The sequence below is a fragment of the Sceloporus undulatus genome, chromosome 6 (assembly GCF_019175285.1).
Source record: "Sceloporus undulatus isolate JIND9_A2432 ecotype Alabama chromosome 6, SceUnd_v1.1, whole genome shotgun sequence".
Classification (NCBI taxonomy): Eukaryota; Metazoa; Chordata; class Lepidosauria; order Squamata; family Phrynosomatidae; genus Sceloporus; species Sceloporus undulatus.
The window spans coordinates 113215149-113233612 of record NC_056527.1 but is presented as its reverse complement, the minus strand read 5'-3'; the positions used below and the strand labels follow the sequence as shown (position 1 = coordinate 113233612).

Genomic DNA, 18464 nt, shown 5'->3' with positions numbered 1-18464 from the left:
TTATGTAAGTGACGCCATTTTACTAAGCCGTTGTATTTAATGAGACATGAGCATCCATGGATTTTGGCATCCACATGGAGTCTTGGAACCAAACCTCAGCAGATACTAAGGTCCCAATGTACTCCAGTTCCCATTATCCCCACCCAGGACATCCATTACTGGGTGTTGTCTAGAGATGATGGGAACCCAAGTCTGACATGTTCCAGATTGCAGAACAGACTGCTGGAAATCCTACCCCAAAATGCAGGAGATTTGGGGAGGAAAGATAAATGAGGGTGCAATTTGGTCCTGTTTTCCCCTTCCCTGCAACCAAACCAAACTTTTCAGGTGTGAAGTTCTGCAAGACTTTTGGTCAGCCTTGGTTGGGGTCAGCAGTTCTAGAATGATTCTTGCTAGTGACTGTTATTCAGTGGATTAATTTAATATGAGGTAGCCAGTGTGTTGCAGCAGTTTGAGTGCTGGACTAGGACTTCAGGTGACCAGGGTTCAAATCTCCTCTCACCCATGGAAGTCTACTGTGTGACCTTGGGAAAGTCACAGTCTCTCAGCCTCAGAGGAAAGCAGTCACAAACTGAATAAATGTCGCCAAGAAACCCCTAAGTTATGGCCATTCTGAGTCAATTTGAAGACACAACAGCAAATAAACACAAATACTCTTATCTAAGGCGTAGAGAGATCCTGTAGCACTTTTGAGACTAACTGAAAGAAAGAAATTGACAGCATGAGCTTTCGTAGACTTCAGCCTACTTCTTCATATGAATTTGGTGGGGTGGAAGCCAAGTACAGACATATATATGCCACTGACATGTGAGGTATATTCTGCATCTGTGCTGCAGAATTAATGCAGTTTGACACTGCTTTGACTTCCATCACTCAATGCTATGAAATTCTGGGGTGTGTAATTTGGTGAGAGATTTAGCCTTCTCTGTCAGAGAGCTCTGGGGCCACAACAGACTAAAGATCCCAGTATTCCACAGGATGAAGCCATAACAGTTAAAGCAGTGTCAAAATGCATCAATTCTGCAGTGTGGAAGCAGCCAGAGGAACCTCTGCCTCCCTTACAAGAAAAAAATCCTTGTCTCTGTTGCCCTCTAGTGGGCAAAAGTGGGAATAGCGTAGGTGAAAAAAGATGCCAAATAGGATTTGGAAGTTTAAAGTACCAGTTAAATTACATTTTAAATGATACATGATAGCCATGAGTCAAACATCCATTTAGAAATGGCATTTTTACTATGTAAATATCTTTATGAGAAAGTAGTTAACTAATTTGATGCAGGCAGAGTGCAATTTAGTCCCTTAGGCGGGTTACAGACCGCCTGTTTGGGGCGGGCTGCACCCGCCCCTTTCCCCGGGGTATCGGGGCCTCAGCGTTCAGAGCGGCAGCCGCTGAGGCCCCGATCCGCCGCTTTCCAGGCTGCGGGGAAGCGGCAAAAGGCCCCTTCCCCACAGCCTGGAAAGAGATGTCCTTGGGGCTTGAAGCTACTTGGCCCCTTTCTCCTTTGGTCCGCTGGGCGCAGCCGTGTGAAGGCTGCGCCCAGCAGACCAAACCAGGAAGGAGTTCCGAAACGGAGCTCCTTCCTGCTCCGCGCTAAGGGCACACTAAGCGCCCTGGCGCGGAGCGAGGACATCATGTCCACGCCACCCTGTATAGAGGCGGCACGGTCGTGACGTCCTCATGGTGGTGGCCGTGTGGAACGGCCGCTGCCATTTTGTGCACGCAGAGCGCGCACTAGGGTTAGGGGGGTGCGGAAGCACCGCCCCTTTCTAACGCTAGTACACGCTCCGCTCGTACTTTCTGGCCCGTTTATAACGGGCCCAAGGAACTTGCCATTTGGGTTCATAGCACTGGGCAGGAGTCTCCTAACAACACCTTTTGGAACCAGCACTTTAAGTAGACAGGGAGCAAGAACTACCAGCCAAAACCCCTATTCAGAAGAATATCATGGTCCTGAAAAAAAGACCAAGGACAGTTAACGCAGCCATGAGCTCCTTGCCACATGCTCTCGGTCGGAGGCAGTGACAAACCTCCTTTGAACAAATTTTGCAAAGAAAACACCATAATAATTTGGAAATGACTTGAAGGCACACAAGACACAATCACAGATTGATAGAGCATACACTTTGCACATATAAGGTCCCAGGTGAGATCCCTGATGTCTCCATGGCCACTATCCAAAGAAAACCTTACACTATTTCACTAATTAAGGAATATCTAAAGGAAACCTTGTAATTTTGATGTTGTCAGTATATTAATTTCAGTTTCCAACAATACCACTCATCTGCAAGCTTGCTCTCAGTGCATCAGAATGGTGGAAGAGTGCCTTGTGGTTTCTAGCATGCTGTTGAGTTTTAAGATGACTTCCCTGCCCTGCTCTCTCACTGTGCCTCCACAGCGCAGAAGTAGTTGGCTCCATGGTGCAGATGAGCATCAATAACATGAAGGTAGCCCCGTTTTTCTTTGGAATTGTACTCTCCAACAAAGTTTTTTATTTTATCATTTTTCTGACTGCCATAGACAAACATCAGGAAGACAGGCTCTTGGCCGGGAAGCTGTGTATACCACTGCAAGCTGCTTACAGAGATGGAGCAGGTCAGGGTAGCATTCTCCCCTTCGTAGATCTCCTTCAATGGTGGACTTTGCTCCACTTGCACCTGCCCATGCATCACTGCTCAAAGAGAGAAGCAAGAAAGATTAATGCATCGTTTTCAACAGATAGATCCTCCCAAAGTAAGACTTTTTAAAAATAGGCTCCAGGACCACTAGCCCCTAGGAAAGGGCCTTCTGGAAAAAGAACCTAGGTATGGAACAAAATACATCCCAAGGACATAACTCCAGAACCTGTTTGTCATTATAAGAGTCCTGAAAATGTAAGTGAAACGATAAAGTAATGGCATAGAAAAATAGAAAGTAGACAATTGGTCCACAAAGCCCAATACTATCAACTCTGACTGACAGCAGCATTTCAAGAAGGATTATTTCCTGGCTTGACCTGAAGTCTGGTGGTCTTTCATACAAAAGCTAAGCAGGAACATATTTGCTTAGCTTGCACATCATACAAGACCAGCTATATTTAAAATGGTTAGTTGTTAAACCCTAAATACATGTTCTGAATATGTGCAGATTACTTTCCTCTGACATGCAACAGAGACTATACAGGAGTGAAATGAAGCTGTGGCCTTTCCATTTTTGTTTTACAAACGGCAAGAGGTGTAGTGGGTCAAGTGTCAGACTGGGACTTGAAAGGAGATCCAGATTCACCTCCGCATTTACTGACAGTGAACCAATCTCATTATCTCAGTCTGACGTACCTCACAAGGTTGTTGTGAGGATAAAGTGGAGAGGAGGAGAACCATGATGAGCACTGGCTACAGGTCACTGGAGGAAAAGAGGAATGACAATGCAGCTAACAAACAAATGAGGCACCAAAGAGAAGGCCATTGCCAAAGCACTGAAAGATCTGACAAAAAAAAAAAAGTTTCTTGAGAAGCAGTTTCACAGATGTTTGCAATGAACAGATGCATTTGCAGATGAAATGTATGTTTGGAAAGAGATGATAGAGAGAAGGAAAAAGAAAGGAAGAGAGAGGAGGCTATAAAAATGATTGGCTTACAGTGGTATTGAGCAGCAGACAGCACAGCCAGAAGTGAAAGCTTCCACCTACTCTCCATTCTCAATCTCATCTCCTCCTAGGCTACAGATGATCCCTTCACTCCTCTTCCTACAGCTGTGAGAAATGTTTGTGCATAAATTGAAGGAGAAAAGTTATCCGCATCTGTACACATCTTGTGAGCATTGCTACAAATTGCAGGAGCACTGCCACCTTGTGGTCCCTCACCAAACAACTATCTGATAGCTTACAGATGTCTACAAACACTATCTGATGCCTACTATCTGATGCCTCCAGAAACTCGGGGAGATGATTTGATTTAACATATTCATGGTCTAATTTTCTGGACAGTTTACTTTTAAGCCTTTTACATGGTCTTAACTGTTTTAGCCTGTTAAATTCTCTCATATGTTTTCCTCCTGCTTAAATTATTTAAAACTGGAATTGTTTTGAGTTGCTTATACAGTAAACACTCAGTATCTGCTGGTTTCATGACCACCACCGCCCATGGACACCAAAATCCATGGATGCTCAAGTCCCATTATATATAATGGCATAGTAAAATGTCATTCCTTACATAAAACAGCAAAATCAAGGTTTGTTTTTTGGAATAGTGTGTCTGTAGATATTTTCAAACCATGGTTGATTGAATCCAAAGGTACAGAATCCGTGAATACAAAGAGCCAAGAATATCTGACGGGTCTAGGCTACCTGGAAAAAGGTATCAACCTATCTAACTGTGCCCAAGTTCTGAGATCTTCAGGGGAGAGCTTTCTCTGTGTCCCACCATCATCACAGACCTGTCAGCTGAGGAAGGTGAGAAGGTTTTCTTCATTTTGTGAAATTGTCTTCTGTAGGAGCCTAAGCTGGGCCATTCCCTGTTCTCCTTCCACTAGCAAGGAAAGTAAATGGTGTGTGTGATTTGATTCTTCCCGTTACATTTTCAGATGATTTTTTTAAACTTTATTTTTGTGCAATAAAAAACAAACACTAACATAACTCAGCATACCATAACACATGTATTAATAAAATGGAATAAATAATAAGTAAATTAAATACACAAGTAGAATATTCCCTGGTGGTCCCCTATGCAAGGAGTACATTGTATACCTGGAGGCAGAGACTGCCAAATTAACAATTTGCAAGGCGCTCTTCAATCCTTTGTGGCTGCAAAGTGGGTCATAAATACTATAAATGGATAAATAAACCAGACCTGAACCTCCCTAGCTTTCAAAATCAGACAAGATTTTGGTATATTCAGAATATCAAGTTCAGTGAAGTGAGAGCAGTTCCATCCAGCTTGGTTTATTGATTTTAGAGGAAGAGGAAGAGGAAGTATTTCTTCTGAGGTTTTAGTTCTGAGTCTCCCTCCACCTGAATCACTGTGTTTCTGCTGCACATAAATAGGTCGCTGAGTCTTGAAGCTGAGAGTGAGAGAAATGCAAACGGCTTTCTTTCCCCTTCTCTAGATACTCCACCGTGAAACGTCCTTCTGTGAAGTTACCCTTAGAAAATTTAGACAGGAGAAAGGATGGTGCTGTTCCAGGCAGCTGGCGGTACCAATAATAACGTCCAAGTGTCTCAGAAAAGGTACAGCTGATGGTGAAGAAGACACCTTCTGGGACTTCCAGGGATGTGGGTGTCTGGGTTACTTGGGGACCAGAACTACAGACTGTAGAGAAGTGAGATTGTTAAAAGCAAGATAATGCTTTGTTTCATTGAAGAAACTCCTGTTCTATATAATAATCCTTCTTTCACAATGAACAAATGTTTCCAAAACTGGAAAGCATGTTATTTGCAGACAGCTTGAATTTGAAAGGGAGGGAAGGATGAAGAGATGGGCTGAAGTATCCTTTTTTTCTTTCTTTCCTCCTTTCTCTTATACACACATGCAAAACACAAATCATTCTAGCCACCCATTACCTGTATTTTGTTAACCTCAACTTACCCTTAACAAATTGGAATGGCGGCAAAACATGGCAAAATTGCTCCTCTCTCTCAGAGGACCTAAGAGGACTTTCTAGTGATAACTTGTAAAAAAATGGGCATGGCAGGTGGTTACAGGTCTTCCAACATCTGGGTAGATATGTGTGCTCTAGACATCTTCAAGTTGCCCACCTTATCTAATTTAATAAAACATGAGCACCCAAATAGCCAATAATCCCCCACATCTTTCAACAATGACTTGATCAACTCATTGCTATATCAAAATCAATTAGGATATGCCGCCCCCTAAATGGTGGGGAGAGATGCCTTTCTTTGCACCAAGACACATGCTTTTAATTCTTTAAACTTCCTAAAGTCAAATAAATTTTATCCAAGGCACCACACAGTCTTCTAGTCCTGTTTGTCCCTCCATTTGACTCCCCATCTGTCCAGCATATACAACAAAAGCTGAATTGCACATTTCTATTATGAATAATAACTGACAATTTCCTCCCTGTCCTTTCATTTTTCCACAAAGAGACTTGCTTGATCTGAAAAATCTGGACTTTGCCCTGAAAGAACTTACAGTGGAAGTGAAGAACAACGAACAGGAGCCTTAATGCCATGGCTGAGATGATGTTTCTCTTGATTCAACTAACATTGAAGATGAAAAGCTATTGCTCTTCTTTCTTTCTTTCTTTCTTTCTTTCTTTTAGTTTCTGATGTCAAATCATCACAAAGTCAAAAGCATGAACAAGGATGTGGTGACATGATGACATACACGCATTGCGGTTATTTGATCTGAGTTTGGGTTGGGGTTTTTTAAGTGTGGCAGGAAATCTTATGTACAATGTGATACTCATATTGAAATATTATTTAAACCATTCACTGATTACAATGGGCAACATGAATTTCAGACTTGTTGTGCATGGAAAAACAAATAGGTTTACATCTATCCCATGGGCAGTACCAAATGATTCATTAATTCCAATTGAATTGGTGATGCAGTAAGTTTACTGTATTCAGAACAAATAACAGATTTAAAGCCATAGTCGACATTTGCCTTGAAACTGTGGGAGCACTATATTTCTAAACCACAGACTCTATCATTCAAGCAAAAACCTTTAATCCATCTTGCACAGTAGCAAGGTAAAAAGTGGCTTTCTAGAGTTAGGGGCAAATGATCTTCTCAGCCTCAACCAGGGACTGAACCTTCAACTCTGTCTCATGAAAGTTCCCATTGAGCTACAGCCCAATCTCCTTTCAGGTTTTTGTGCAAACTGCCAATACACCTGCATCAGTGTGCTTCCAGAGCACAGAAGTAAGTTGCTGAGTCTCTGAGCTGGACACCACTAATGTGAAGTTGGCTTATCTGGTTCTTTCTATCCAGCTCAGCTTTGAATTTGGACTCCTTGCTGACTTTCTCGCGCACTAACTGGAACAGATACGTAGGACTCTCTCCAAGACATTGCCTGTACCAATGCAAGCTGCGAAAAGCAGTTGTTTCATACTGGCAGGTGATGGTGGAATCCTCTCCAACTTGGCTGATCTTCAAGCTCTCCTGATGGACCTTTTCCTGGCACCTGACTCCTAAACAGGAAAGAGATCAGGGCAACATCAACATCAAAAAGGACAATCTTTTCACATTCCTTTTTTGATCCAAATACAACATCAATGGATTAATATTCCTTGCCATAGATAAGTCTTCCTCAACCTGGTGTCCTCCAAATGTGTTAGACTACACTCCAATTATGTCTTTTATAGTCTAGATTGGGGAAAGGTTAGAAAAGTTGCCTTTTTGGATGCCAGAGTATTCCAGTCTTTTTTATTCATTCATTCATTTTATTTTATTTTATTTTATTTTATTTGCATGCTACCTTTCCCCAAGATGACTTTCAAAGGCAGTAAGTGTAAAAAGTCTTAATGACATTTTTAAAACAGTTAAACATCTACGCATTAAAAACATGAAATCCTTTAAAAAGACATACAAAGTTGAAAAAATAAACTAGTACACATCCCAATAACAACCCTCCCTGCTTACATATTAAAAAGCCTGCTTAAACAAAAAGGACCTTGGCTAGCCTCCTGTGGAAGAGAGATCTAAAGAGTAGGAGCAGCCACTGAGACGGCTCTCTCTCATGTCTTCAACAAGCACCCTGTGATGGACCAAGAAAAACTCTTCCCCTGTAGATCCTATGACTCCACCAGGTTTGTATGAGGAGACATGATGGTCTTACAGATAGTCTGGACCTAAGCCATTGTAGGGTTAGAAACCTTTCCAAGCTCAGAACAGAAATAGGCAGCATCAGATCAAGGATGATCCTTATCATGTGAGACATTCGATACTGAGCATAGAACATAAATTACAAAAAAAGAGAAATAATGGAATACCTACCACCAAAAACTATTGACAGCAGAACCAATGGGGCCCCCAGAAAAAGTTTCATTGCTGTCTTTGTCTAACCTCTGTTGAAGCCACATGCAACTAACTGGCAGTGATACCTTAAACCAGGAAACCTCAAAACCTCAGAGAAGACTTCACATAATTCTCATGCTGCTGAACTCAGCCAATCATAGTAGGATTCTTTCGGCAAGAAAAAGCAAGCAGGTTCAATGGGAGGAAAATATAGCTCAATTGTGTAGTTCCAGGAGTTTTGAGGGGCTGGCAAAGGATTTTCAGGGCGACAAAAGTGATGTCTGTGGGCTGAAGTAGCCTTCATTCTACCCCGGGTACTAATTTTACTAACACAAATCAAAAGATGCAATATCAGTTAAATTAGGCAACTCTTGAATTGAACATAATTATTTGGGAGTAACTATATGTAAGAAAAGTATATATATATATATATATATATATATATATATATATATATAACCTTCTGGCTCACTAAAATTAGTACATATATAAATTAGTAGTATTAGTTTATATAGGCCATCTATATGTGTACTAAATATTTGTTTAGGCATTAGTGGAGGAAATCTTCATTGTTACGCAAGGATTCTTTCCCTACTATTTCCCTGGGCCTATGGCCATATGGGAAGTTGCTGGCCTTGCAAATCTAGGTAGGCCTACTAAATAATTCCTCCAAGAACCAAGTAATCCCTCAGATTCTCCTATAACCTGGTTGGATTGAACATCTGGAGGACTTCATGATCCCCATTCTACACTTAGGCAAAAGTCTTTTAGATTCAGGGGAACCATAAGTAGCTGAGGTCACTCATCATGTAGTTTGGGTTTCCATGACATAGACACAGTAAGATAACCAGCTTTAAAGTATTGGGTGGAGTAAAATAAAGATCGGCTCATAGTTGCAACATGTACAATTTCCTTCAAAAAAGAAGTCTGTTAAGGTTGTGATCCTGGCACAACAAAAAGTCCAATCAGATGAACACATTAATGCATGTGTATTTTTTATGATTTCAGCACTTCCACTGCAAGGCGCCATGACAGTGTGGCTGTTGTCAATTACTTAATTCTATAGATGGCAGCAGAGGGTAACAAGAAAAAGAAAAGAAAGAATAACATACCCGTAATTCTCAACTTGAATAGCTTGCCTAGATTCTTTTAGTAAAGAATCTAATGAGCTTTAAGGAGGCTCACTCTAGCCGTGTAATTGAATAGTTTAATTTCACTTCCCTTAATAAAACACTGGCGGGTTACAAACCGCCACTTGGGATGTCCTCAGGACGTCCCAGTTTAAAAAAGAGGCGTCTCTTCCAGACGCCCCTACTCCTGTTACGGATTCTGTCTGTAACAAATGGCTGCGGCCGTTCCACACGACCGCCGCCATCTTGACGTAACGGACGCTGTGCGTCCGCATGTCACGCGGTGCTAATGATGTCACGAGTGCACCATTGGCGCCTCGCGGCATCATTAGCACGCCGCCAGAAGAAGCTCCATTTTGGAGCTTCTTTTTTGCTCCGTAAGGGAGCTGCACGGTTTGGCTGCAGCGGCTCCCTCACGAAGTAAACGGCGGCGGTGGCAGACCGCCGCAAAGCGGTGGTTTGTAACCCTCCAAAGTCTCTGTTTTGAACTCGAGAACAAACCCCAAATTTCTTTTTTTTTACCCCTTTGGGAGACAAAATATTTAACAAGTATGAAAATATTGTTAGCATGAACTGCTAGGATGAACTGTTTTCATTTCCCATGAGGCAGAGCTAGGAATCGTACAGCTCTCCAGATGTTGTTGGACTGCAGGTCCCAACAGTCCTGTCCAGGTTAGCTAGTGATGGAGAATGTTTGGAGTTGCAGTCCAGCACCATCTTGAAGACTGTATGATTCCCAACCCTGCCTCATGAGAACTGTATACAATGGGCCACAAACAGTACTATTATCAGGAGAAGTCCACTTTGACACCCCTAAATTGCACATTGCCTCATCCTCCAGTATCACTATTTCTTAATGAACCAGTGAAATGGAGCCGTTACTCACTGTCTTCAGTCTGAACTATCTCCACCATAAGGCTGAAGGTCAATTCAGACAGTGAAAATAATCCAGGATGAATCCAGGTTGAATCTCCATTGTTCACATGCAGTCCAAATGCACCTGATTAAGTGTTTTTTGGGGGGTGGCCTGCCAAAAACCTGCTTAACCCCAGATAGTTGATATCGAGGGGAAGAATTGATATCCAGGGTTTTTTTAAAAAAATTTCATCATTGGCAGTGTGAATAACCAGTGTGAATAGACATGGAATAAACTGACATGAAACAGTGCATGCTTTGGACATGTTTCAAATACATTCATATAATCGATTCCATTTTTATTCATGTGATGGTACATGTGACCAACCAAACTCGCAGGGATGCGCATAGATACAGTTCCATAGCTTGAACGACAAACCTGGAATACGTGAGTGAGATTATTCAGATAGTCGCACTAAAAAAATATGAGGTCTAAATGACCCCAGAGTTAACTACTCCAGGCAAGAATCAGGAGGGTGGCTAGCTCTTCCCCAGCTGTTTCTATCCTACTGAACCTTCCCAATGATTCCCAGAGCTTGGAAATGTTACTTTCTTTGGCTGCTGGTCATGTTGGCTGGGTAATTCTGGGAGCTATAGTACCAAACATTAATCTTTCTATACTTTGTACATTGTATCCTTCTAAGTCAGTGCTCTAGAAACAGCAATCTTGCTTTCTCATAGCATGCTTTGAGTACGGCCATTGATTCATGACTGAGAGAGCGGGTCAGGCTATACACTCCAACATCCATGGCATGTCACCATGTATTATTCTGCTTATGTGCATAAAGAAGTGGTTACTATGCTGGGATGATGGAGGTGCAGCAAGTAGAAAAATATTGTGAGCATAAACACTATGAAGGAAGTAAATCACTGGAGAAACAGACTGATTGGAGCTAACGGATTTTGGCCTAAATTCTGTGGTTAGTCCTAACTTGTGTAGACCCATTAAATTAGTTGGATTTAGGATTTTACAGAATAATAGGTGTAAGATGATAACAGATGTTACACATCTGTGTTTATAAAATGTATGCAAATATGGTGTGGAAAGTATTGTAAATGTGGGGGGATGGAAATTAATAATAATAATAATAATAATAATAATAATAATAATAATAAATTAGTTGGATTTGACCCATCATTGATTCAATGTGTTTACTGCAGTTGGAACTAGCAAACAGGATTCTGGCTGAACTCACTCAGTCTTACTTCCAAATAGACATGGATACAGTTACACTGTTAATTATGCTGCTTTTGTTAATTCTCCTATTTATGCCATGTTTGCTTTATTCATTTTTGTAATGTGTATGTGATTTATTTATTTTTTAAAAAGTTATAAGGAAAACTTTTTTTATTTATTATTACAATGTCACTGGCAGGGTTTTCTTTTTTTCAAGCGATACAGGTATGTCACTAAGCTAATGTCTATGCATAACTCAAGCTTCTGATACTGTCTCCATGAAGCTGGCAGCCATCCCAGCTTCAACTTGCAGTTTTCTTTGTTGCTACGGCAAACTGTTACCAGTTTAACTTTTGGTCCTCCACGGAGTTCATTAGAGGCACGCATTCACAGTCCCTTGGCTCTTAACTTCGCTGAATCTTTAATTGTATCCTTTGCCACTAACTATTGGCTTTTGGATCATGCAACTCTGCAGCCCCTGAGTATTCATAAATAGAGTCCCCAGCTTCTTGTTACTCAAGGTCTCAGAGCGCACTGATGTTTGGATGCTTCCAGGTGCCACAGTGAGAATTCAATGCACCATGCAATTTCTAGCTTGGCTGAAATGGAGCGCTGCCAAGGCCAAATCAAACTAATAAATTCTTACAGTTCCCTCTGGATCAATTACAGCACAACAGGTAGCAACAGGTAAACCAACAGGGATATCAGAGGGACAGGTGTGTGACTGCTATGATCAGACTCCTGTAGCAAGTGCCAATGAGTCTGATGTTCAGTTGCACCAATGACAGGTCCTTCCATCGCCTTCATTAGCGCCAGTCACCATATGGAGTTCTTTCCCCCATGGAGTGAAACAAGTATTTCTGGGCTGGTGAACAGATGCTAAAGGCAAGAAAAATTGCCATGTAATATTGCCAAACCAAACAGCCTAAACAAACCTTATGGACTAAAGAATGTCAAAGAATGAAACACAAATATTTCCTTTCTCACAAGATGCCAGTTCATTTGCCATAGATAGAATGACCGTAGGAATGCCATCCATAAGAGCTAAAATCAATGAGCAGAAGCCCTTGGTGATGTAGCTATTCCAGGGATGTGGTCCTCTGGACTACAAAATGGTTCGCCACATATGACATCTCTTACACATAGAAAGCTGGCATGCAGAGTTTGGGAAGTATACTCTTCTAGGCGACAACTCTCAGAACCAGTTATGCTGACTGGAGGATTCTGGGATTTGTGGCCCAATAAAGTAACTTCTCCCAAACTCTGCTGATATATAAGGAGAAAGGCTGGTTTTACATATGGAAGACGTTGTTTTGTTTTGTTTATCTTAAACGAAAACTAGGAACATTCAATATCTCAGTCTCCACTCACAATCTGAAATAATACAGCCTGTGGATTCAGAAATGGACCCCATTTACCTTGATTTGGAACTAGACTTTTTAAAAACAGTTTTGCCCCAAACTTGGGCTGCATCTACACTGCCAAAATAATAGAGTGTAATGCCACTTTACCTGTCATGGCTCAATGCTATGGAATCCTGGGATTTGTAGTTTTGTGCAATATTTAGCCTCTCTGTCAGAGAGCTCTGGTGCCTCAACACACTACAAATCTCAGGATTCCATAGGAATTGTCTAACTCCTAACCACTTTGTGGGTGAATAGTTTAATAGTTTGTTGTTAACTGCCATCAAGGCGACTTTGATTTATGACAACCCTATGAATGTGAGACCTCCAAGTCATCCAGACATCAACTTCCCTGCTCAGATCTTGCAGATTCAGGGCACCTGTGGCTTCCTTCATTGAATCTGTCCATCTGTACTATCCATCCAGAATGTGGACTTCCTTTTTTCCTACTGCCTTCTACCTTACCAAGCATTTTTCTAGTGAGTCATGTCTTCTCATGATGTGACTGAAGTATGACAGCCTTTGCTTCTAGGGAGAGTTCGGGTTCTAGGACCCATTTATTTGTTTTTCTAGTAATCTACAGCAATGGAATTCAAGGATATATAATGGTGCTAATCTATAAAATCAGTTTGTAGAGAGATCTTGTAGCACCTTTGAGTCTGACAGAAAGAAGTTGGTAGCATGAGCTTTCGTAGGTGTAAGTCTACTGCATCAGTGTGCTAACTCTTCACCCTGAATCTCCATCTATTTTGTGTTAATTTTTCACTTCCATTGGAGCACGTGTAACTTCTGCTTTTACCTTGACGTGGAGTGGTTATGGATGTTTTTTCCAGAACCTGGTGCCAGGTATCAGTGTCTCCTAGCTAGATGGACATTTTTCAGGGTTTACATGAGTGAGTCCCAGGACCCTTTAAGATATTAACCAGAGTCAGAATACCATCTCATGTATTATAGGAAGCAGAGGCTACCATGACTACTACATCATATCATAGTATGAAACAGAGTGACAGCTAAGAGCTTTCATATCAGTGAATCAACTCTGGGTTATAGTGGTGTATGTTGTGTTGTTTGCCTTCAAGTTGTTCTCAACTTATGATGACCCTAAGGGTTTTCTTGGCTTGTTTATCAGTGGGGTTTGCCATTACCATCCTCTGAGGCTAAAAGAGTGTGACTTGCCCAAGTAGGGATCTGAACCCTGGCCTCCAGAGTTATAGTCAAACCATTACATCACACTGGCTCTGTTGGCTGAACTTTAATGGCTGAATTTTAACTTTTCCTTTTCCTATACTGGACCAACGAAAAACTACAAAATATACCATCCAAGCTTTCCAAGCATCACTGGCCTCTTTACCAGGCCAACATGTTAAAAATCATATGGAAGAAGGACAGATATAGCCTGAGGGCCAGTCTACATTTGCCAGAACACTTTGGATTCCTCCCAGAGTATTCTGGCCTGAATTCCCCCTGAATCCTCCATCTTACCTTCTGTGGATTTTTGGTGAACAATGGGTTCCCATGCGGTCTCTTAGAGCAGGTTGGTGGCACCAATGTGAGTGCAAGTTGGAATGAGGCACCCAGTGACTCAGCAGGGAATGTATGGGAAAGGAGCTGGCCATTGTCACTGTATTTTGCTCCAGGTTTTCTGGAAAACCCAAAGCACAAGGTAAATCTTTTTAATGCAGGACAACGAGTGGAAACCCTGGAGATTATCAGTTGGGAGCAAAGCGGCTTGCTCCCCATCTTTAAACTGTGCTACTTGTGTGATCTGGAGCCAAAGATTATCACATATCCGTGTGTTTATCCCATCCTTCTGCTGTCCATAAAGAGTAATGGAGCCGTCCCTGCATGCTTATCCCATCCTTGTGCAGTTCATAAAGATCAATGGAGCTATCATTTGGTATTAATGGGAACTCCTGTTAATACCAAATGATGACTCCATTATTCTTTACGGATACCAGAAGGATGAGATAAGCATAGGGGTGTGATAATCTTCACCCCCAGCCGTGCGATTAACAGGCTTAAGGAGGGGAGCAAGCCACTTGTTTGCTCCCATCTGATAATCTCCCCTGAGTTGGATCCAGTTATTGTATAATCAGGTCCAGTTTCTGGGTAAACATCCCGGACTTGATTCAGAGTTGTGTGTGTGCCTATGTAATGTAAACAGCATGCAGAGAGCTGGTGGCCAGGAAGGATTTGGGGTTTATAAGTAATTGGACAAGCCTGGGATCTCGCACAGGACAGAGCCAGGATCTTAATGGAAGCTACTGCGCTGATAATGGATTTCTAATGTTATTGCCTGTCTTTCCCTGCTCTTTGTCTCAGGTCCCCACATGGCCAAGAGAATGGCCTCTGCCTGCAATGTTATCCCTTAAGAACATCTTAACTGACAACAGAACTAACATCTGAATCAAAATATAGACTTGTGACTCTAACATTGTCACTATTTCTCCTGTAAGATTCTAAACATCTTTGCCTGCTGAAGCTTTGAAAGTTTGCAGGATGGTTTTTTTATGCTTTTCAGTTGGTCCAATAAAGATATCACTGCTTTGTGGATTTTGGATTTTGTTGTATTATTGTTTCATCTTTTTGTATGTAAAGTGCAGGAGATTAGGGCTTAGTGACCTTTAGAGGCAAGTGGGTTGGGCAGTGAATTTAAAAATGCCACCAACATATCACCAGTAACAAAGCCACAACTAGAAACATGTGTGAAGCTGATAACATAAGGTTACAACCTTGTTCACAGAGTATGCCGCAAGCCACAAAATATATAACATGTATTCACAAGCAACCAAGTATTTATAAAATGAAAAAAAAAATTATTTTTTTTTACTTTTAGAATACAGTCCAGGAGGGAAAATATCTACTTTGCAAATGGAATACACTACACTTAATTTTCTATTCCAGTTTCCATCATTTTCTGTTAACCCAGGCCAAGCGACTATTGCGTACTGGGAATCTAACATCATTAAATGCTGACACTTTGAGCTATTAATACTTCAGTAGCTTGGGCCTTTTACAACAGGTAAGCCAAAGTCATGATTATGTAGGAAAGTAACCATGCTGTAGCCATTGAAGCCTCTGCTTATAGAGTAAACTGATGACTGGCAGGACAGTTTTTATTGCTGAGAAAAAATCCAGAACTGGGAGCAGTTTACAGTTTTTATATGTTACATTTCCTTTCCTTCAATTTCTGCCAGCCCTCCAATGAGTTCTATGCAAGCTACAAGGCTTTCCTCTTCTGTATAAGGTAGATCAGGATGAGAGAGAAGACAACTGGCCCATTGCCACTACCCACAACCATTGAAAAGTGGACATATCTGAATTATGCCCCAATAAAGTGTCTTTAAGACCAATACATGGTCAATAAAGTCCTTTAAGATGCACAGGGCAGCATTCCACTACTTTAAGACACATTTCTGTTCCACAGCTTTCTTATAGCACATTTCATCTCTTTGTTCCTCAATGTATATATAATGGGATTCAGAAGCGGGGTCACAGTAGTGTAGAACACAGCCACCAGTCCATCCAGTGGGTCCTGGGATCCTGGCCTTAGATAGATGAACACCAGAGGGACATAGTAAGTAACCACTACTGTGATATGGGCAGCACAGGTGGAGAATGCCCGACGTCGTCCGTCAGAGCTATTAATCTTCAAGATAGCAGAGATTATATACATGTAGGACATGAGGATGAGGAAGAAACAGGTCATGGCCAAGAAGCCAATATCTACAAAGGTCACCATTTCATTGAGGGTGGTATCAGCACAAGCCAGTTTCAGCACAGCTGGAATGTCACAGAAGATGTAATGCACTTGGTTCCCTTGGCCATAAGGTAAGTGGAAAGTGAGGGTGGTCTGTATCATGGAGTGCAAAGAGCCACCAAACCAGGTCCCAAAGGCAAGACAGACACAAGCTTTGTGGTTCATGATAGTTGTATAGTGAAGTGGCTTGCAGATAGCCAGGAAGCGGTCATAGGCCATCACAGTATAAAGGAAACACTCTGTGCAGCCCAAGAAATGGAAAAAGAACAACTGGGTCACACAACCACTAAAGGAGATGACTCCACCGCCTTCTACAAAGCCAGCAACCACTTTGGGGACAATCACAGAGGAGACAGTCATGTCCAAGAAGGACAAGTGGCAGAGGAACCAGTACATGGGCTTGTGCAACTGGGTATCAAAGGCCACAGCCAAGAGGATCAGAAGATTTCCTATGAATGTCAGTAAATAAATGAGCAAAAAGAGGAGGAACAACAGGTTTCGTAGGTTAGGCGGGTAAGGGAACCCAACTATGATAAAATAATATAGTCCTGTTTGGTTTTTACACTCCATTCATTCACTATCCGGATGTGAGTTCAGCAGTTTAACCTGTGAAAATACAAAGAGTAGATATTTCATTTATAATCTTTGTACTCAATATAAATCAAAACATAAACTACAGTGACTAAGAATGGCATCTCCCCCATGAACCCCTGCCTTGAGTCAGTAATGGGCTGGATGAGGAAAAACAAACTCAGGCTGAATCCAGAGAAAACGGAGGTACTTGCCATAGGTTCCTTAGGTCTGGGGAAGGAAATTTGTCCACCACTCCTAGACGGGGTTACACTTCCCCTGAAGGATGAAGTTTGCAGTTTGGGAGTACTGTACTTCTGGATCTGTCTCTACGTTTGTCATCTCAAGTAGATGCGACGGCCAGAAGTGCTTGATACCAACTTCTGTTGATACGCCAACTGTGACCCTACCTCAATCGAAAGGTCCTTGAAGCTGTAGTACATGCTCTGGTAATCTCTTGTCTTGATTTCTGTAATGCGCTCTACATGGGGCTACCCTTGTATCAAGTTCGGAAGCTTCAGCTAGTGCAAAATGCAGCAGCCAGGTTGGTCACTAACTCTTCGAGATTTGACCATATAACACCTATCTTAAAAGATCTACACTGGCTCCCAATTAGCTTCCGGGCACAGTACAAGGTGTTGGTCATTAACTTTAAAGCCCTACATGGTTTGGGTCCGGGTTACTTACGGGAATGCATTTCCCCATATAATCTGCCCCGCACTCTTAGAACAAGTGGGAAGAACCTGTTAAAGGTGCCACCATCCAAACATGCTTCCACTTCCCAAAAAGCTTTCAGTATAGCTGCTCCTAGACTACAGAACAGACTCCCAGAGGAGACTCACCTCGTTACATCCTTGGATATTTTCAAGAAGGCGGTAAAAACAGAGCTCTTCCGCCGCGCATATCCTCCTGACCTTCTATGAAGACCATTGGTATGGAACGAGAGCACCTGATTCCGTGATTGATTGATGACTGATGATTGATGTTTTATGGTTTTAGCTGTGGTTTTAATTGTAATTAATGTTGTAATATTACAAGTGCTTTTAACTCTGTTGTGATCTCGCCTCGATCTGTTGCGAGAGGTGGGAAGATATAAATAAAAAACTATTATTATTATTAAAACTGATACAGTGAAGAGAGCAGAGGGTGCCATGACAAAATCCTAGAAGAATGTAGGCTGTGCTTACCTGCCCCCTACTCATCCGCCTTTGCAATATTACACAGGGCCAGGTAAGGAGACCAACAGGGACAGCCACATGCTACCAGAGATTTCAGCCCCTTGAAAGATGTCTTTGAAAACTGCATAGTTTTCAAAAACATTGGGAATGAGGTAATAATTAAGTCATTCATTTTCTATTGCAAGAATGAATAATTTAACACAACATATTTCTCATTTAATAATAATAATAATAATAATAATAATAATAATAATAATAATAATAATTTTATGTATATGTCCCGCCTCTTCCGAGGATCAAAGTGGGATTACAGCAATAAAATAATACAATATAATTGAACAATCAATAAAATACTAACACTGAATTATGCATCCCTATTAG

General features: G+C 41.6%; 1 protein-coding gene across 1 annotated transcript; it reads right to left on the bottom strand.

Annotated features, from left to right (window-relative positions):
* Positions 1 to 15978: 15978 nt before the first annotated feature.
* LOC121933878 (olfactory receptor 10G6-like) lies at positions 15979 to 16905 on the bottom strand. Its single transcript, XM_042473871.1, has one exon. It carries the CDS (start codon positions 16903 to 16905, stop codon positions 15979 to 15981), a length of 927 nt encoding a protein of 308 aa, XP_042329805.1.
* Positions 16906 to 18464: the final 1559 nt, after the last annotated feature.

Excerpts from the sequence above, each read along its gene's own strand:
- LOC121933878 (XM_042473871.1), bottom strand. The coding sequence starts at position 16,905 with ATGGAGTGTAAAAACCAAACAGGACTATATTATTTTATCATAGTTGGG.